Genomic DNA, 21165 nt, shown 5'->3' with positions numbered 1-21165 from the left:
GAGATGTGGGCAGTCTGGCCACTCATAGTCATGAGAAAGTGAAATTAGATTTCATAGAGTTTTGACACAAAGTTCTGTTCCTACCCAAATCAACAGCTTTTACCAGAAACTGAAGGGCTAAGCTCAGCTTAGTAGAGGAGAACCAAGAAGCAAATTTCAGGGATAGACAGACAGATAGAAAAACTAAAATAAGAGATTAGCATTGAGATAATTCAATGAGCCTAGAGTTTAGAAGACAGATAGGACAGAAATAAGCCCAAGAAGCCCTGGGGTGATGGTGAGAAACACAAGTTTATGTGTGGGCTTTGAGTTCAGAGTTTAAGTGCTGTTAGGCACATGTGCGCAAGTTGCCCTGACTATGGGACCAGGAATAGGAAAGACAGCCTGTTAGGAAAGGGACTTGGGCTCCTGGGTAAGATCTAGGGGTTCAGATGTAATATATTTCTCTCAAGTACAACTTTCATCAAGGAGCATAGTTTTAGTCAGCAGAGAAACAAGCGATTTATATTTAATTCACTCTCCCCTTTTGCAACCTTTGTATCTAGTCATTTACCTCTTGAAATTAAGCCTCTAAAACTGTTTCATGCCTCTCATTTCTAATTCCCATTGATACCACCTCAATAGTAACATATTTTGAATGGCCCAAAAGCTTAGCTGGGCCAATTAAATTGTCCTTCTTTAGGGAATTTGAAAAAATTGCGAATTAGTCATAAGGATAAAGAATAAAAAATAGACAGTAGGAGCATCCATGATGGATTGTATGCTAGTTAAGGTGTTATGGAACAGAAACTTTGAGTAAGCGGGGGAGTGAGTTAATAAGGGAGGTGAACAGAGAGAACCCTTAGGAAGAAAAAGAGACATAAGAGTTAGGACAGTGGCCATGTGGTCCCTCAAAAAGAAACAGCAAAAAATCGCCAGTCCTTAGAATCATCTCAATCGCTTAGTGAAACCATCTCACTTTTCCACTTACTATCTATATGTGGCTATAAAATAAACCTTTTTTTTTTTTTAGTAAATTGAGTTCTGTTATCTGCGACTAAGATTTGAGAGTCAGATGCACTGAAGTTTAACTCTATCTGGGGGTTAGCTTGTAATGACTGGGCGAAGTAAAGCATGAAAAGCAAGTAGCACGTGACAAGCATACAGTCTGCGCTCAAAAATGTTAACTCTCTGTGATATGTGTTTTCTGTGTCAACTTGGCTAGGCCCCAGTTATTCATCAAAAGGCTAATCTAGGTGTTGCTCTGGGGTATTTTGTAGTTCTGTCTAAAGCTCAATTGACTGTACGTATTCTCCATAATGTGGGTGGGCCTGATTGAATTACTTTAAAGGATTTAAGAACAGAGCTGAGGCTGTTCTCCACAGAGAAGTTCCCTCTGAGGACTTGTGTCCCGCAGTTCTAGCCTGCTCTTTCTGACAGCCCACACTGCAGGTTTTGGACTCGTTTTGCCAGCTCCTGCGATCAGGTAAGCCAATTCCTTAATATACATCTCTTACTGGCTTTTCTTTCTCTGTTTGAATCCTGGCTTATAAACTGTCTTTCCTGCAGAGTGCCCATCCCTCAAAGCGTTTCATAAATCCTTGGTTGTAGGAAGGAAGTTTTTAGGCAAAGACCCATGCCATCCCCTTGCTAGACTTATTTTACTGAAATTTTCTCAACTCTTTAAAGCTGTGGAATAGCTAGGAAGTAAACACTGGAGAATGTAAAATAAGAAATTCCCATTGACTTCTAAGTTTTAAATGGTATTTTCTTTTCTTTAATTTTAATTTACAAGTTACACTTTTTTATAGAAGTATATGAAGTAAAAAATTTCCCTTTTCTCCGCCTTCTTCCTCCTGCCCAATTTTTGTCTCTGAAGATAACCACTGTTAATAATTTGGATTTTCTCTCTTCAGCCCTTTATTTAGCTAAGCATATAGGTATATGTATATGAATGTTTATGTTTAAAAATCTCTGTCTATAGATAACACACATTAAAGCATAAATAAGATCAAGCTATGCAAAGTTTTAAAACAATTTTTTTCACTTTGTAATATGTTTGGAATATTTTCTAAGTCTCTCCGTATATGTAACTTTACATGATCCCTTTTAAGTTGTGGCATACTCATACTAAGTGTGACAGTTCTATAATATGTTTACCATCCCAGTATTGACTTTCAGTTTCTCTCTACTATAATGTTGGAATGAATACCCTTGTATATGTAAACTTGGGTACCTATATTAAAGATATTTCTTTAGATTCCTAGTTGTGGAATGACTGGATTAAAGATTATATATATTTAAAATACAATATTAGTTGACTCTCTCACCAAACATATATGGGATTACTATTTAATCACAGTGGTATCATTAATCTTTAAAATACTTTTACCAAGTTCATAAATTGACAACTGAGCCATTTATCACTCTATGCACAGGAATTTTGGGAAACATATTAATGTATTTCTTTAACATTTTGTACAAGTCCAGGTAAATTTCAACCTCCTCTTTTAATCTTTTCTTGATTCAGTCAACCCACAGCAATCTTCTCTTCTTTCTAGAAATCCAAAGCATTATTGTTAACACTTATTAGTCATTAAGTTGTACAGCAACTTCTCAAACTTCATTGCAATTGCATCATTATTCAAATTCCGGACTTTAGAATGACAACTCTATTGTAGTCAAAACTATGGAAAGAATTCACAATCAAATCAATTAGTGAGGTGATTAGTTGAATCTCATCAAGGAGTTAGCTGCAACATGGTAGGGGGTGCCAGATTCCATCTGTACAAATCTGGTAACTAAAATTTGGTTGCTGAGAATACTTGGGAATCTCCTATTGACAAATCAAGCATATAAAAGGGCCCATGGGTCCGTTCTTACTAACAGAATCAACCTGGAATCTGTAGTTCTCGGAGCTGTGGAATCTCTGAGGAGTAAGCAACTATGTTGTTAGCCTGAATTTCCAGCCTGTCTTAGATATTAAATTCTTTCATCTTAAGTAAAATAAATATTTGATAGCTCTATAAAGGTCTTCACTTGTTGGTCACAATGCTTAGTAAATATTAGGAAGAACAAATGAATGAACAGCAGATGAGGCATCTATTGCTTATAAAATTTTCTTTAAAACCATTATCATCACCACCATAGAATGATTCTAAGTAAAATGTAATAAAAATTAGTGAACTCCATTACTAAACAAGACTCCATGGACTAAACAAGAGATGTTAATAGCTCCAACTAAGGTGTGTCAACAACCTCCAGCCAAAAACCACACGAAGAACACACCTATAGTTGAACATGTTGGATTTATTACTCTTGCAGTAAAAGAACACCTGGGGAAGCATGAAGTGTCTCAATTAGAGGGTGTTTCTCTTACTGAGACACTTCATGACTATTAATTCAATTATAGAATTAAGGTTTTGGTTTGGTGATTTGGGGGAGGGTCTAAGAAAATGGGGATTTGCTTTAGATTAGATATGGCGAGGGAAAGGGGTCAGTTCTATGATCGGGTAGGTCAATAAATCTAAGAAGTAGCAGTCATTCATTTTAGCCAAGAGAGGTGGGTATTTGGTATTTTGGGGTGCCTCAGATCCATTGCGACGTCCCGTACACTATGTCTATAGGACTGGATATGGGGATAGGGGGTGATGTCAGGGATGATTTCTAGGTTTCTCTTATGTAAACAGAGAATGGCACTGCTATTCACTATGATAGTGCTAGCTTTGTATTATCTGGGAATTTAATACCAAAAATAAGTTGCTCCTAGACTTATGGGATTATATCCCGATAAGCCCATTGTAAGTTGAAAATACTATCTTAAGTTGAAAATATTTTTAATACACCTAACCTATCCAATATTGTAGCTTAGCCTACCTTAAATGTGCTCAGAACACAATATTAAAAAAACGCTGGCAACACAGTACACTGTAGAATATCGGTTGTTTATCCTTGTAATTGCGTGGTTGAGTGGGAGCTGCCCAGAATCATGAAAGAGTATCATAATGCATATTGCTAGCCCAGAGAAAGATGAACGTTCAGAATTTGAAGTACAGTTTCTACTGAATTGCATATCACTTTTGCACCATCATAAAGATGGAAAACCATAAGTCAAAAAATTATAAATCAGGGACTATCTGTACATGAAAAGTTAACACTATCCATACCCATTTTACAGATGAGAAATTAAGGCTTTACCCAGGTTAAATACCTTGCCCATTGTTGTATGCAACCAGAACTTGAATTCAGGGTGGCCTGACTCCAAAGTCATGGACTTTTTAAAAAATGAGATTAAATTCACATAACACTTGAAAGTATACAATTCAGTGGTTTTCAGTACTATCACAATGTTTTGCAACCATTACCACTATTGAATTCCAGACCATTTTCATCATCCCCAAAAGAAACTCCATCTTATTAAGTAGTTACTACATTCCCTTCTCCTTCCAGCCCCTGGCAACCACTAATCTTTCTGTCTCTATGGATTTACCTATTTTGGACATTTCATATAAATGGAATCATATAATATGTGGCTTTTTTGCGGGGGGGTGGTCTGGATTCTTTCACTTAGCACAATGATTTTAAGATTTATCCATGTTGTAGCATGTTTCAGTATATGAATCCTTCATTCCTTTTTATGACTGAATAAAATACCATTGTATAGATATACTACATTTGTTTATCCATTCATCAGTTGATAGACATTTGAGTGTTTTTACTTTTTGTCTGCTAGTAGTTTTGAGAGGTATGTCATTGTGTTTTTGCTTTGCATTCCCCTAATGACTAAGGATGTTGAGCATTTTTTTTATGCACTTGTTAGCCATCTGTAAATCTTCGTGGAGAAATGTCTAAGTCTTTTGGCCATTCTTAATTTTGGTTGTCTTTTGTTATAAGATCTAAGAGTTCTTTATGTAACCTGGATACTAAATTTTTATCAGTATGTTATTTGTAAACAGTTTTTTCCCCATTCTGTGAGTTGACTTTTCACTTTCTTTGATGCACAAAAGTTTTTGATGAAGTCTAATTTCTCTATTTTTTTCTTGTTGCTTGTGCTTCTGGTGCCATTTAGAAGACCGTTATCATATCCTAGCATGAAGACTTCTACCTATATTTCTTTCTAAGGTTTTTATAGTTTTAACTTTTACATTTAGATATTTGATAAATTTTGAGTTAATTTTTGTATATGGTATGTGGAAGAGGCCCAAATCAGTCCTTTGACATATGGATATCCAGTTATCCCATCACCATTTGTTGAAAAGACTATTCTTTCTCCCATTGAATGGTCTTGGCACCCTTGTCAGAAATCAATTGAACATAGACAAAGGGGCTAATATCTGGACTCTCAAGTCTATTCCAGCATATTGACTTTTTAACTTAACTTTTTATAAATCATTTTTAGAATTACTTTATTCAGCATTTCATCTCCAAAACTTCCAAAATTATTTATCATTTATTCAGTTGATCTAAATAAGCCAGAATCAAATTTGCTGTGAGAAAAATATACTAAAAATCGAGAGAATGATTTCATAGCAATATTATGACAATGTTATACTATGTAACAATTATATACTTTGTTATTAGAATCATTTCTAAGGGTATAAATTTATAAGACATTAAGGAATCCATTTCAATATAACTGAAAAGGAAATTATAACAAAAGTAGACACCATGTAGCATAACATAAAATATGAATGGATACATGAAATAAGGATTTTTAATATTTAACTCTCACCAACTTATATACAATAAGATTAAAACAACACAATTGTGCATTCAACTTATGGATCTGGTCATCTGCATTACAAGGGTTGCTGGGTAATAACTGCACAGTGATATGATTATTCTGAATATTTTTTTCACAGTCAAAGATAGTTGTTAGGAACAGATAGGCATTCTCTGCCATGTTATTTCTCTACATTTTGCTGGATAAAACATTATTTCTTCGCAATGCTCTGTCGTCCTTCCCTCTCTTCTGTTACACTGTCTTATATAGTGGACATTTCTTTGAGAGAAGCATCATATATACAAAAAGTAGAAAATCATGACCTGGTTAACATTGCTGAGGTTAAAAAACCCATAGCAGAGAATAGATTTTTCTCTTGTCAATGATATTCAAGCCACTCCCTTCCGAACATTTGTTATCAAATGTGAAGTTTTGGTTGTGGTTTCTTTCTTTTCTTTTAATTGCCTACAGCACCTGGTCTTCCTAGGTGGTCTCCCATCCAAGTACTAACCAGGCCTAACCCACTTAGCTTCCGAGATCAGACAAGATCAGGTGTGGTCAGGGTGGAATGGCTGTAGACTGGTTGTGGTTTCTAAACTATGGACTACTTTAAAAAGATGTGCGTTTCTAGATGTTACTGGAAGCATCTACTCATGGGTGTCATCTTCACAATCCTCATATTCACTTTAAGATCCTTTATTATAAAATAACTTGAAGGCGACCATGCATATTCCAAACCAAGAAAAAAATCCTCTCGTGTAAAAACATAAAGACATGCTTCAGATAATTAAAACACAGCATATGTTTGGATATGAATGCTCTGAAGAGATAGCTTGGGGTTACAATCACCCAAATTCTCTCATCAGGAGGTAATATAAATCATAGTCTGAAGGAAGTTTGTTCATTTGAAAGTGAACCCCACAGGAAAGGAGTAGAAAAATTTATCACTGATATCACTGAAAATTCAGAATGCATCAAATAATAAAAGATACTGATTATGAAAACATCTGACCCTCTCACCGAACTTTTGCAGATTGACCTTCGGCTTTCTCCGTTCCCAGACCCTGCAGTTCCGTAGTTTCCCAGAAGGGGGCATTGTTGCATTATAAACGGCACCAGTTGCAGCATTACCCTGCTGGGTCTGTGTTCCTTCTCTATTTTCAATATATATATTTAAAGTCATATATATAAATATTATTTCTCCAAACTCTTAAGAAATTGAGAGTTGAGGAAAAGATAGAACTCTTGAAGGATCGTTCTTTTACCCACTATCTTCAGAGATATTTCATTGCATGTGACATTCTTGGAGGTTGGTATCAAAGTCCCAAAGTACGAAACGCATCTCGTAAGTCATCGACCTCATATAGGGGCTGCAGAGAAAGAGAAATAAATTGAGTGGATGACTTTGTAACGTGGAAGAAACTACGCTGGGAGGAAGGAAGAAGAGATAGGAAGAGGAGACGAAGGAATTCTACCGGGAGGGAAATAAATCCTGAGAGTCTCGCAAAACAAAGACGTGTGAGTGAGGAAAGGGGGCAGGAGGGAAAAGCATCCTGGCAGAGGGCTCCGAATTGTGAAACAGCAGAAGAGCAGACTCAGTCGAAGGAGAAGGGACGACAAAAAAGACAGAGAAAATAAGGTTTTCATCGGAGGAAAAATGAGTGATAAATACACAAACGCACAAAAATGGGAATGTAAGAAATGTAAGAAAAGGGAACATAAGTAGCTCCAGGAAAAGACTTTGGAGAAAGGAAATAAGCAATGAGCCCCTTACCAAAAGGATGCGTCGAAGCTGTCTGGAGAGGCGAACTGAGTTTTCATGCAGCCCCTCCCAAGCTTTGAAAGTTTTTTCATGGTTTTCCACAAAAGTATTCCAGCAATAAAAATAATCTTTAAAAGAGGGGATGGGGAATAGGGCGTGGTTAGATAGCTCCGGTCTCAAATCTAGAGGAAAGAAAGAAATGCCTGTTCCCTTTTTAATTCTCATTTACCCCAAAGCCTTGTGTCTAAGCCATCAATTCTTTTTCTCCAATTCTAGCTGATAATTTTGGGCTCCAAAAGTGAACTAGAACTCTCCCCCACCCCACCCCTTGGATTTCTCTCCTGACTCCTCAGTGTGGTTCGTAATCCCAAAGGAGAGCTGCTGCTCAGAGTCAGCAGAAAGGTCCCTCTTGCACCTTTGAAGGTCATGATGGCGATTTGGACCCCGGCGCGGTGCAGCCGCCGCAGCCCCTCGGGCTCAGCCTTGAAGCCGTCGCAGAAGTAGAGGCGTGCGGTGAAGATCCTCAGACTGAGGTTGGGATTCCCTCTCAGAAAGTCAGCCACGTGCCGGGCACAATCGTAGCAAGGACTCCAAGACGTGAACCAGGTAACACGGTAGCACCGGCCAGGATCCAGGTCCCAGTCAGAGATGTAGCGGAGGAAGAGCAATTCCACGTGGCAGCCTGACTGGGGAGAGAGTGGAGGACTCAGCTGATGTTTCCTGACCTGTGTTGTGGTGCCGGTAGCTTTGCAGCCATTAACCCATCTCCCTCCCACAGTTATCTTTTTTTAGGTCGTCTGCAGTTTTGTCTTTATGTCACTGAAAGGGTAAGCAACTGCCTGGAGGCACAGTGGTAAGCCAAAACTCTTTGCACCCTTGGCTCTGGAGAGGAAGAACGGCTATGGATTTTCTGAGGAATGGGGAGGATGAAACGAGTTGAGTTTGGATGGTTTGGCATCACACTATCTCAGCAGAGAATTAATTTGTGAAGTTACTTTTTGAGCCTTTGAGGAGGAAAATGGCTTGGAAGTGCCTGGTGATGTAACATCGTAGAAATACACTGGGCCACTAGGTGGAAGTAGGAACATTTATGTTTGGAAGGGCTAGAAGAGGTAAGATTGCTTATGGTGAGGCTTACAGGTGAGGACTGTCAGAGAAGTAGTAGGCACTGCTATGGACTAAGAGCAATTAAATAATGTGTGCTCATCGTCTGACCCCTGTGATTGTAATGATAATCGGAGTAGTGAGCTATAGCAAGTCCACTTAGCATTGCAGAGAAGTCACGAATCTCAGAATCCGAAGTCCTAGGTTCTATTTCCTGGCATCGTCCCTCATGTGACTTAAACAAGTTACTCCATTCCTGAGTCTTCTAATCTTATCCGTAAAATAGCCTAGTGCTGTGAGGATTACATGAGAGGGAAGTGAAGGGTTGGTAACAGCAAAGCCTTCTATAGTTAGAATGTGTCATATCACCAAATGGGAAAGAGAGTAGTACCTAAGACAGCTGCAGTGACATAATTTACATAAAACAAATGGAGGCAAAGAAAATCGAATAGTAAAAGAAGCACCAAACAATGAGCCAGACAATATCATCCCACCCGCCATGTTCCACCAAGACCAGATGTCACCACACGTTATGAGAGAGGAAACACTCATTGGCAGAAGCTTATGTAAACCATCTGGATTTTGGTGAAGAAGTTTCTTGGAAATGCAATTCTCTGATCTTCTAGATGCTAGAAGATTGATCTAATTAATTGACCCATTGAGGCTTCTGTTTTCTGGGTCTCATCGTGCTATATGTACTCAATGGCTTGTCTGTATGAACAGGAGGGAAGAGAAACCATTTGGAAAACTGAATCGAGTCAACATTTTTCTTAAATTTTTCTTCCTTAATTAAAAAAAATTCTAGAGACACAACTTGTTTTTCACATTTAAAATTTAGCTTGAATGAGCTAATAAGACTCTCCCAAATCAGAAGGCTTTTACCTTTGATTTCTTCCTTAATCTCAAAGGCAATTCGGATGTTGGGGAAAGGGGAGGAAAGTTTGGGGGCAGTTATCCTTGGCATTGAAGCAAGGTGTGGCATGAAGGTGCCCGGCATGTTAGGGAGGACATAAAATGACATCCTTTGGGGCATATTTATTATGGACATGTAAAAAAGTAAGAAAAGATTTGAGGAATCTAGTGGGGACACACACAAAACAGAATGAAGGTAGTACCATCAACAGATAAATGGCTCTAAAAAGACCCACGGTTTAGCTTTTAATTGCCTGGGAAGCAAATGTTGATACCTGGTTTCGAAGGTGACCGAAGTCCAATGAAAAGGAGGTAGCACTGTCTCGCCGCTTCACCACATAGCACAAGTAGGTCTCATGACGACCCTTAGCCCAGCGGACGTTTTTAAAATGGTAAAGAAACTTACTCTTCTTCATCAGGAGGCTGTGGGTGAGAGGGGGAGAAAAATGCAGGAGCACAGCTTATTCTCTGATCACGCCTGGATTTCCTTCAGCTGTTTTTAAATCTATAATTACTTGGGCCAAACCAGAGATGCTCCTGCTTCCTTTGCTGGAAGCCTGAGACCTACTGAACTTGGAATCCATCATAAATCCCTTTCCATGCTTATTCTAAAGACCAACAGAAATAGCGAGAACCCCAAAGCCATACAAGCTCACAGGACAGTCTCCTCCCACAGCTGTCTTCTAGATGCTGATAACTTAGAATGACAAACTTGTTCCTCAGTCCCATAAATATATTTTCAGGTTTCCCCAGCACTCTCTACCTAAATGCTCAATATATACTTCAAATTTAATATGGTCAAAACAGATTTTAAACTGCCCTCTGTCCTGACCATCCTGCCTCTCCTCCTGACTTTTCCATGTCAGATAAACAGGCCAACGGCACTGGATCATCTTCGATTCTTCTCCTTCTTCACTCATATTAATGATCTAAATTTATTGATCCTACCCTTCAAGCATCTCTTGAATTTGTACCTGCTCTGTCCTGTTCTTGGCTTCAGTCCAAGCTGTACCAGAGTGATCTCACCAAAATCCAGATGTGACCATGTCTTTCCCACACTGAAAAACCCCTAAGGATTCCGCTCAGCTCACAGGCTAAACTCCCAATTCTTTAATGAGGTACGTAGGCCAGTTTTTACATTTGGACATCGATCTACGTTTCTAGCCTCCTTTCCTAGTACTTGCCCCCTCTGGCACCAATCCTCTTTCCTTTTTCTTTCCAGGGGTCTTGCTGATGGCGCTTCTCCTGACTAAGTGCTTCCCTACCTTTTTTCCATTGGGTAAAAACTACACATCTTTCAAAGCCTAACCACAGTTTCCACTCTTCTCGTGGGACCTTTCCCACAATCGCTATCGAAAAATTGCCAGGCAAAATCAAATAACAGCAACAAAACCCCTCCTGTAGTTTCTCATTGTTCTCCAGCTTCTCTCTCTCAAAGCCTTCCTCCTTTGTTATCAATGGATTGCTGATATCTCTGTCTTCCCATTTAGACCTTCTGTGACTTGAGGCAGAAAATGTCACTTTATGAGTAATATATTTTTTAACGGTGTAAGAGTAAGACGTGACTGTTGTCAATTTGAAAAAAAACAAAAAAGTAGAAAGTTACAAAATTTAAAATATTAAAGAATTTTAAAATTAGGAATGTTATGTGTTTCATTATAAGACACAATGTCTAATGACAATTACTGTTAAAACTTGTTTCTTCTTCTAGTCTTTATGAGCATATGTTTACGTGATTTTGATTATACTGATTTCATGTGTAATTTTGTGTTCTGCTCTTTTAAGTCAGCAATGTGATCTAAATATTATGGTACATTCACATACAGGGCCTGGTCCTCTCCTGTGTTTCCCAGCTCCTAGCCCAGTGTCTTGCAAAGAATAAGCACTGCATTGAATTGAATTTGTGGAAATATTCTCTGCTAAGGCACGTTTCTTTGCTGTTGTGAACATAACACAAGCTATACAGTGTGGTTGATCTCAAAGCACTAATAGTGTCTCTGATTTTTGTCCCTAGTCTTTTCAAAAAATGTATTTATCTAATTTGTAGCGATAATTCTGCCACCTAATGGCAGTGGGCAGAAGTGCAAATAATTTGTAAAAATAACACCTAGTCAAGGATTTGAATACGGTTTGCTGGCAAGAGAATTGAAACTTTTTTCATTTTTTTTTTTTTTACATTGAGGTATAATTTACATACTTCACCCATTTAAAATGTACAATTCTATGAATATTGGTAGATGTAAACACCCCAAACTGCAACCGCAATCAGGATACAGAACATTTCCAGGGCACCCCCTCCCTCAAAGTTTCCTCATCCATCTTTTCAGTCAGTTCTTTCCATCTCCCAGGCAACCATTAATCTGCTTTCTGTAACTACAAATTACTTCTCGTGTCCCAGAATTTCATATAAATCATACGTTATCTCTTCCTTTGTGTCTGACTTCCTTCACTTCCTTCACTTAGCACAATGACTTTGAAATTCATTCATGATGTTGCTTATATCAGTAGTTAGTTCCTTATTACCGCACAGCATTTCATTGCATGGATAGAGCACATTTTTTTCATTTACCTGTTGATGGACACGTGGTTTGTTTCCACTTTGGGGCTATTGTGAATAAGGCTCCTGCAAATATTCATGTACCAGTCTTTGTGTGGACACAGGTTGAGAACTGATATTTTAATATTGTGATACATGTGATGGACCCTAAATTTAAAAGTTAAGTACCCAAATATCAACATTATTAAGTAGATAATCAAGGACAAGAGCTTTTTACAGCTGTCTCAATTTACATGTCTCGCTTCACACGCATTAAGCTTATTGGAATACACTTTAAATCCTGAGGCAGTCTATGGCCATGCCACCCTGAACAAGCCCAATGCAGTCTGATCTCGGAAGCTAAGAAGGGTTGGGCCTGGTTAGTACTTGGATGGGAGACCACCTAGAAAGACCAGGTGCTATAGGCATAAAAAAATAAAAAATAAGGGATTGTAAGCTGACAAGGTCCTTGCAATCTGTGAGGTCAAGCAAGGGTTGCCTCGTCTAAAAAATAAATAAATAAAAATCAAGTAAAATTCGAGGCAGAAAACTAGATCTATCACCAATATATACATTATATATGTCAAATAATATAAAAATTAGCCAATCATATTATTGTAGAATTACAAATGCATATTTAGTAGGAATCGGAAATGGATGCTAACAAGGACCTAATAATAATTGGTGTTATTTTAAAAGGACAGTAATTTATTATGGTAATCATCATAGCACTGCCATGATTACTATTACTATTGTTACATACTTAGGTATAATAACCCATAGCATATGTAAATTGAATATATAACATGTGCTTAATAATGAAGAGAAAGAAAAAATTCTCTTTGGGGCCCAGTCAGTTTTAAACAAATTAAGCATCATCTCGTACCACTTTTTTTTTTTACATTTAACCTCCTCTTCTGGGCTGTATGGATGAGAAAGGGTGGGGAAGTGGGTAACTATGTCATGCACTGCAGGAGGTGTGGCGGGGTCCTGCTACCATGAGGAAGAAAAAGTGTTCTGAAAATTATAGCAAATGACATAGGTAACGGAATACATAGGGACTGTTATTTCCTACTCCACATGAATATTCAATAGTTCTTTACGGTTTCTGTCGGAAGTTACCAGTCTCAATGAAGTGAATTGCATGACTGTAACCTGTTAATTAACTTTCTTGATTCATCACTTCTCTTCAGCTGTAGCTAGAAGCCTGTTTCTAGCACCTTGCTCTTCTCTTGGTTTCTCTTCTGGATACAAAGGACTTGCAGAGGCAATTTTTCATACCTACAGGTTGACAGCTGTCTGAACAGCTGTGCTCCCTCAGCCAGAACACTAGCTGCATCCCCAGCACTGCTCATCAGAGACCAATGGGTTAAAAATAATCGTGACCAAGTCAACCTCTCCGGCCGTGTGCCATCGCTAAAGCTCTCTGCAGCTATTATCTTCCTTAATGATAATTATATATTTCCCTTTTTCTCCTGTTGAATTGCATCTTTCCTCCTTTTTTAAATTTGTCTTTCTCTGAATTTCAACACTGATTTTACTACTGTTTTGCATTTCATTATACAAGTGTCTCCACGGAGCCCTTTACCTCTGACTTATACCTCGGATTAGTTTTCAAAATCTCATTGAAATGGTGAAGACATTCAACATTTCTGCCCTTAGGAAAGTTTTCTGAAGAACATTTACTCTATCATTAAAAATCTTAACTCTAGTGTAAATTCTTTGTAAAAGAATTAAATTGAGATAAAGTATATGGATTAGGTATCATTCTCATACATTGGTAGTAATGGAGAAAAGTAGGAATAGAATAAGTTCTGAAATAGTAGCTTAACTGACATAAACTTCATATGAAGACATTGTGAAAATCTTGCAGAACACATTTAAAAAGTACGTTCAGCCATGTCTAAAGAAATTGAAAGGCTAGGTAAAGAGTGAAAACACCATTAACTGCTCAACAGTTGGACATACAACATTCAATAACTTGCTTGACTAAATTTTCCCCTTATAATAGACACAGTTATAGTGACTTCCAAGCAATTAATTTTGAATATTGCCATTTAATAAAACCATTTCCTTACTACCTAACTAAATTATTCAGTAAATTCTCCCTAGGAAAATTTTACCTTTAAGTGGTTTTTATAGATGAGTATTTATGAAATTATTATTACAATCACCACTATTGTTTTTAGTATAGCATCGCTATTCCTTTTCATGATTTGAGTCTCTAAACATTTGCTATGTTAATATTACCACACACTAGTTCCAACTGCAGTACAGATCTCAGGACAAGTCAATGCATGGTATATTAAAGTTCTTTTGAATATGAGAAGGAGAAAGAGAATTAGGCAGACAGCATGTAAAATCTGAACAGAAGATGACACAGATCCAGAGAAATAAATGTGCATATTGACCAGGCAGATCTTGTGAATCAGATAGTTATAGGAGAGAAAGGAATAAGTACCAATCTCATTACTCAGGTTTGCTCTGAGAGAAAAGCCAGTGCAGTCACCCATGAGGAGACTGCCTCTTTACCTGTCCATAGTGGATTCCAGGGTGTCTTTTGTGGCTCCCTGAACGTCTTAGGCCAAGGAAAGCTTGATTCAAGCACTGCTGCTTCACTGACTGAGAGTTCATTGGTCCCATACATTCAAATTTGAGCTTATTCTTTTGGGCTCCTCCCCCCATAGCATCACCACCACCAGGTACCCCAATAGCCTTCCTCCTGTTTGGGTCCAGTGAAGATGGGTGGGGTTGTCATAGGCAGAGTCACATGAGTAAAATGATTGATGGCCCTCTGCTTAATGTATAGTTTCCTTTAGAGCTGCTTCTCTAAAAACCCAGTTCATGCTCCACAGGCAACAAAGATAAGGAAGGAGACTGTAGTAGTAGATACTTTGTCAACTATAATCATGGTAACAAGTAAGACCTTTAATATTAAAAGCAAATAGTAGTAATGTTTATTTAAATAGTGTCTTTTGTTCCCAGAGCTAAAAGCATCTATTCCTTCAATTACACAATATCTCTGAATCTTAGTAGAGACCAGTGCCAACAGTTCCTGCTTTGTGACTGAGCAAATAAACTCAGTCAGTTATATAAGACTTAGGACATAGAAATTTTGCCTCTCAAGCCACTGATTCTTTTTTTCTTTCTGATTATGTTACAAGAATTGCCAGAAGACTAGATAATTACACACAAGAGTAACTTTTGCATAAGCCATCTTTCTCACAAAAGCTAAATATTAATTTGAAGTCAGAAGCGGTAGCATCTCAAACAATAAAAATGTGTTTATTTCATCAGACAGAATCAGCATCTAAATGACTGCGTTGAACTTGGAAAACAGGTTGGGCTTTTAAATGAGGGGCGTGAAGTTCCTATCCTCATACAATGTAGTCTATTAAAGATTTTGATTCTCCTCTATCTTACTCCTTAGGCATTCTATTTATTCATTCAATAGAAACTTATTACCTACTACATGATAGAAACTGCCGGGTGCTGGGCGTACAATGGTGAGCAAAGCAGTTAGGGTCCCTGCTCTCTGCCTGACTCAAGGCATTAAATACCACTACACATTGATTCCCAAATCTGTGGTTCTCACTTGGACCTCTCCCTTGGATTCAAGGCAAGTGTATCCAACTTCTGCCTCAGCATCTCCACTTGAAAGTTCGACAGACATCTTAAACATGCCTAAAATTGAACACCTGTTTCTTCTCCCAGCACATAACCTGCTTCTCTTATCATCTTCCTTACCTCAGTAGCAATGCCATTTCTTTCCATTGCTCAGGCCAACCTGGCAGTCTTCCTTGATTTGCTCTCTTCCTTTTAAATCCCAATCCATTAGCAAATCCTGTTAACTTTGCTTACAAAGTAAATCTAGATACCAAACCACTTTCCATCACCTCCAAGTCCAAGCAACCTGCAGTATGTATGGCGTTTAGCCTCTCAACTGGTCTTCCTGCTTCCACCCTTCTTCAGTTAGTCTAGTCTCCACACAACAATCAGTAATCCTTTTTGAAACATTTTAGGTCACGTCAAAACTCTGTCAAAACTCTCAGTGACTCCTCATCCTCTCAATAATAGCCAACATCCTTACAGTGGTTCACGAGACCCTCTGCCATCTGCTCCTGCTTTACCTGTCTGAGCTCATCTTCGACTCTCTTCCTTGCTTACACAAAGAACACACACTCTTGCCTCTGCCTTTAGAGTCCTCTCTAAACTTGCTGAGTCCTCTGCCTGGAATGTTCTTTCCCTATATGTAGTTATGGTTTGATACCTTATATTGTTGTGTCTTTACTCAAACACTTTATTGTAGTCAAGGCCTTTTCTAGTGACGGTATCTAAAATTTTAACTATATCTCATCATCCAAAAACATTCCCCTTTTCCTAATTTATATTTGTCCTTAGCACTTATCCCTTAAAAAACTCTATTGTCTATGATCTTCACTGAATCTTAGGTCCATCATGGGAGGGATTTTTGTCTGTTCCCCTGTCATTCCCTGCCCCTCCACAGTGATATCGCTAGTACCTAGTACAATGTTGGCACATAGTAGACATTGGAAAATCTTATTGAATGAAAGAATCAATAGGATCTCATGGGACTTACATCCAAGTGGGAGAGACACATTAATCAAGTAATTGAACATGTAAATATATAATTAAAACTGATGTTTTGCTGTGAAAGAAAAGTGCACATTACATAACAAGAGATCTGACTGGCCTAGGGATAAGTGAAAGGACCACTGGTTGGGAGGTGGTAATAGACGAGCTCTTGTCTCCCTTCTCAGTCTAAGATTCTTCGATGACTGGGTTGTGGAAGAGAGAGTGCTTGCTGCTTCTCAGCATTCCATGCCCCAACTAGAAACTTTCTAATTCCATCCTTTGTTAAACCATGGAAATTTAGAGTTCCTTATCTGCCTTACCCCTTCTCTCCTCACCCCATCAATCCCAGGACATTAAGGGGAATTTCTAACGTGCGTTAATCCAAGCTAATAGTTTTGAGTATTTAGTATGGTTGGGCATTGTGCTAAGCACTTTAAAATACAAAGTAAGCAGGAAACACAAATACAAATACAGAAAACTAGTTATGGGGACAAAGTCTCTTGTATGCTCCTGAGTTGTGCTCACAGTGACCGATTCTATAAATTGCATATTCCTCTTAGTTCCACTGTGGGTCCCCAGAAAGATGGCATGATGCTGTTTCACTCTCAAGGGCTCTGTAGGAGGGAGCGGACGGGACGTAATGTGGGACAAGCCTCACTGCCCTTTATAACGATATCTCTCACTTTACTCCAATACAACCACATCGAATTGTGAAGGTACAGCAGATTTTACTGAAACGTTGGAGAAGCAGAAGGGAATTAATACACATGAGAAAAGTCATATAAATTAATAGATTATTATGGTTTTTAAAAATATATATAACTTAAGAGAAGATTTCCAGAGAATTAAGCTCTCCACAGGGGCCCGGCTCATGCCCACACCCCAATTCCTCTCTAGATGTTCACTTCTCCAAGTCTATATAGTATAATTATATAAAAAATATTATATTTCTGAACATATTCCTCAGGCCACCAGAAAGACAATCAATGATAGTCGATGGTAGTCACCTTTGGTGCTCAGTTCCATGACCGGATGGTGGGCAGGGAGGGAAGGAGGCTCTGACTTCCTCTGCAGAAGCCACGGTGGGTATAGACGTGTGGCATCCCATCCCTCCCAGTTGTCTCTCAGGCGTGAGATGGCCTTTGCCATATTTTCATCCAATTGTCCAGGGAATAATACACACACACTCACGCACACACACATTCTTCCAAAGGATAAAATTTAATTCTCAGAGGTGATACCATCTCTAAATCCAAAAAAAGAAAAAAGAAAACATTTTCCAACTGCCCCAACGAGAGGCTCCCACACTGATGCTGCAGTTCGTGTGCCACACGACCATGCAAAGCCGTATTAGTTCCTTTTGTACATTTCTCTTTTTCAGTTATGCCCTTTTATTCCAGCCAGAAATCAGAAAACTGGCCCATTGCTGATCCACATGCTTCTTTTGTTTGGTTTGCTTTTGCTTTGTTTTGCAATTCTAAACATTTTTAAGTGCATAATTCAGTTAATTACATTCACAGTGCTGTGTGACCAACACCAATATCCGTTTCCAAAACTTTTTCATCACCCCGCTCCTCAAAAAAACTTCACAGCAGTTAAGCAATAACTCACTATTCCCTCCTCCTCCCGGCTCCTGGGAACCTCTAATCTACTTTCTGTCTCTATGAATTTACCTATTTATATGTGTAGAATCATACAATATTTGTTCTTTTGTGTCTGGCTTATTTCACTTTGCATAATGTTTTCAAGATTCATCCATGTTATAGCATGTATCAGAACTACTTCCATTCTATGGTTGAATAATATTCCATTATATGTATCTACCACATTTTGTTTATTCATTTGTTGGACACGGGTTATTTCTACCATTTGTCTAGTGTGAATTATGCATACACGTTTGTGAATCCCTGTTTTGAAAACTGCTGGAAGTGGATCTCATGCTCCTTAATGGCAGCTCCTTCACACACACACACACACACACACACACACACACACACACACACACACACATTCTGGCTGTAACTATGAAACTATTGCTTTAAAAGATGCAATAACTTCTCAGATTAGGGCCCTCCTTTCTGCTCAGCCTCTGGCTGGAGAGAGATTTCATTCTTCTAATTGCAAATGCGTTTACCACCAGGCAGCTGGAAAGCAGAAAAGCTGGAACTGAGATTTGATCCCAAGTCAGCCTTACATCAGTACACGTGCAACACTGTCATGCTGGTAAAATCAACCCCACGTATCTTAGTCAAGTTGGCCATATCGGTTCAGAAATCTTCATCACAGCTACAGAGATGGAGTTTACCCAGTATTACTGTATCATTTAGAATAGGGCTTGGCTGCATATATCAGGCAAACTCAATAAATAGCTTATGCAAGATATAACTTTTCTCCCACATAAACAATTTAGACGGTTGGTCTACAAGTAATTAAATCTCAATTTAATTGACACGTGGACTTTGAGCTCTTTGTTTTGTCAAGAGTATCTGTTGGTGACATTTTTAACCAGAATGTTTTCCTCATCTCTCAGTTCAATGATGGGACATGAGCCTCAGCCATAGAGAAATAAAATGCTGCATATTGGGAAGCATGCAAGGCCAGGCAGCATGAGAGAGAATATAGAAAGGTGGCTATTGAGTCAATTCCTCTAAATTGGCTTCTGAAGCACAATTATTGGTAGATATTTATTTTATTTTATTTACTTTTTAGGGAGGCAACACTTAGTTGACCTCACAGATTGCAAGGACCTTGTCAGCTTACAATCCCTTATTTTTCATTTTTTTATTTTTTACGCCTACAGCACCTGGTCTTCCTAGGTGGTCTCCCATCCAAGTACTAACCAGGTCCGACCCTGCTTAGCTTCCGAGATCAGATAGGATTGAACTTGTTCAGGGTAGCATGGCCGTAGACTTATTTCATTTTATAAAGTAGATTTGATAGGGTATTGGCAAAATCCAATAAACACAACACAAAATACTCAACGTGCATTCCTGTGATACATCTTTTGTTTTGAAAGTCTTACTTTTCAGTATATAGACTATATAAAGATTCTTGCCAACATATATGTTTTAGATATTCAGTATTTGAAAATGAAGGTGCTGGAGAGCAAAAATATTCTGTTGGGTTTGTTTTGATATTCTACTCCTTTGGGGGCAATTCAAAAAGTGCTTTATTCATTTACTATTTATGGAAGATCTATGAGAAAGCATAAGGCTGAGCTTTGAAGGGGAACATGATGTACATTATAGCTCCTTAAAGAATTTAGATTTGCTTAAATTTAAAAATAAGCAAAACTTTAATGACAATATGGAAGAATTAACTGTAAATTAAAGACAATTTTGAAAACTGTGGAATTATAGCATCTCAAAGTTGAAACATTAGTGTTCATCTAGCCTTATGCTTCTCTAAATAAGATGAGCACGTCTGGAAATATGCCTAAATTTGAGTGCATGGCAATACATCAGGGAGTAAGTCAAAACCAGGATAAACATGTCATGCTATCCTAGAACATGAAAGTTTTCCAAATATTAGGGGAAAACAGTATTTTTCAAAATATTGTTTGGAGTGGAATATAATATGCACTTTAGTTTTGTTTACATTTAATTCTTTTCCTGTTATCCTCTCCCACTCTCATATAAAAAGTCCTCATGACATGGAAAATCTCAACGATTTTAATTTTCCCCTGTTTGTAGAATAAGCCCACATCTGGCAGGCCCACAAGTGAGGGTGCTAATATGGCACCATGTAAATGTGGAGGATAAAACATTGATTTCAGGGCAATTTCAGCCTAACATGGGTTATTAGGGATTATATCCTCCGATACTCAAGCATTTATTTTATAGTTTAATTGGGGAAAAAAAATTGGGGAGCAATGATTCTCTATAGAAAGCATTAGTCCTGACTAAAGCATTACAAACACTCATTTCCTACCCTCTTGTACAATCCCGGTAACAGGACATGTGTCAACACTTAGTGCCATGAGTTCATGGGAAGAAGAAAATCACCATAGATGATAGAAGTCGATGCTTCATGACAGATATAGTGCTTGACTGAGACCATGATGAATAAATAATATTTTAATAAATAAAGAATATGGAGTGGAGAATTCCTGGAAGACAGTCTTTGGAGACAGACTTGGGCCCTAGATTTTGTCCTTTCACCTACGAAATGCATAATATTGGGAAAGAATTCTTTCCTCAAAGTCATTCTGAGAATCTACTTAGCTGCTATGTGGGAATGTGAAAGCATGGTATCTGACATATGTAGAATACGCTTGATAAAATTTCTCAATCTCTTTCTAGGTGACAGAAACAACAGGAGCAAGGGGAGAACTGTGGGGATGTGCTTTTTTGTTTTAACAACCACGAGTAGCTTAGTCTGATTTGAGTGATGGCTCATAACAGAACAATGATGACAAGATAAAATTGAGATGTTACTCATATTTCATACAAGCTTCTTAAGGAAAACTTTCTAACAAAATTGAGTATTAATTAATTTGCATAATAATTGTAACAAAATAGTTATCGAAAAGGTATGATTTGTTCAGCATAAGAA

At 38.1% G+C, this 21165-nt stretch overlaps 1 protein-coding gene and 3 pseudogenes across 1 annotated transcript; 1 reads left to right on the top strand and 3 right to left on the bottom strand.

Moving 5' to 3' along the window:
• Positions 1 to 6163: 6163 nt before the first annotated feature.
• On the bottom strand, positions 6164 to 6281 carry LOC111743585 (annotated as a pseudogene).
• A 687-nt stretch (positions 6282 to 6968) lies between these two features.
• Positions 6969 to 12118, bottom strand: AICDA (activation induced cytidine deaminase). Its single transcript, XM_023534031.1, has 5 exons — positions 12049 to 12118; positions 9755 to 9902; positions 7879 to 8149; positions 7476 to 7591; positions 6969 to 7071 (listed from the first exon to the last, which is right to left on the bottom strand). Exons 1-5 carry the CDS (start codon positions 12114 to 12116, stop codon positions 7018 to 7020), a joined length of 657 nt encoding a protein of 218 aa, XP_023389799.1. The 5' UTR covers positions 12117 to 12118; the 3' UTR covers positions 6969 to 7017.
• Positions 12119 to 12324: 206 nt separating this feature from the next.
• On the top strand, positions 12325 to 12443 carry LOC111743602 (annotated as a pseudogene).
• Positions 12444 to 19402: 6959 nt separating this feature from the next.
• On the bottom strand, positions 19403 to 19521 carry LOC111743584 (annotated as a pseudogene).
• Between the last annotated feature and the right edge of the window lie 1644 nt (positions 19522 to 21165).

The sequence above is a fragment of the Pteropus vampyrus genome, unplaced genomic scaffold, assembly GCF_000151845.1.
Source record: "Pteropus vampyrus isolate Shadow unplaced genomic scaffold, Pvam_2.0 Scaffold116, whole genome shotgun sequence".
Classification (NCBI taxonomy): domain Eukaryota; kingdom Metazoa; phylum Chordata; class Mammalia; order Chiroptera; family Pteropodidae; genus Pteropus; species Pteropus vampyrus.
Note: the sequence above shows the minus strand (reverse complement) of the source record. Positions and strands in the feature narration are given on the sequence as shown.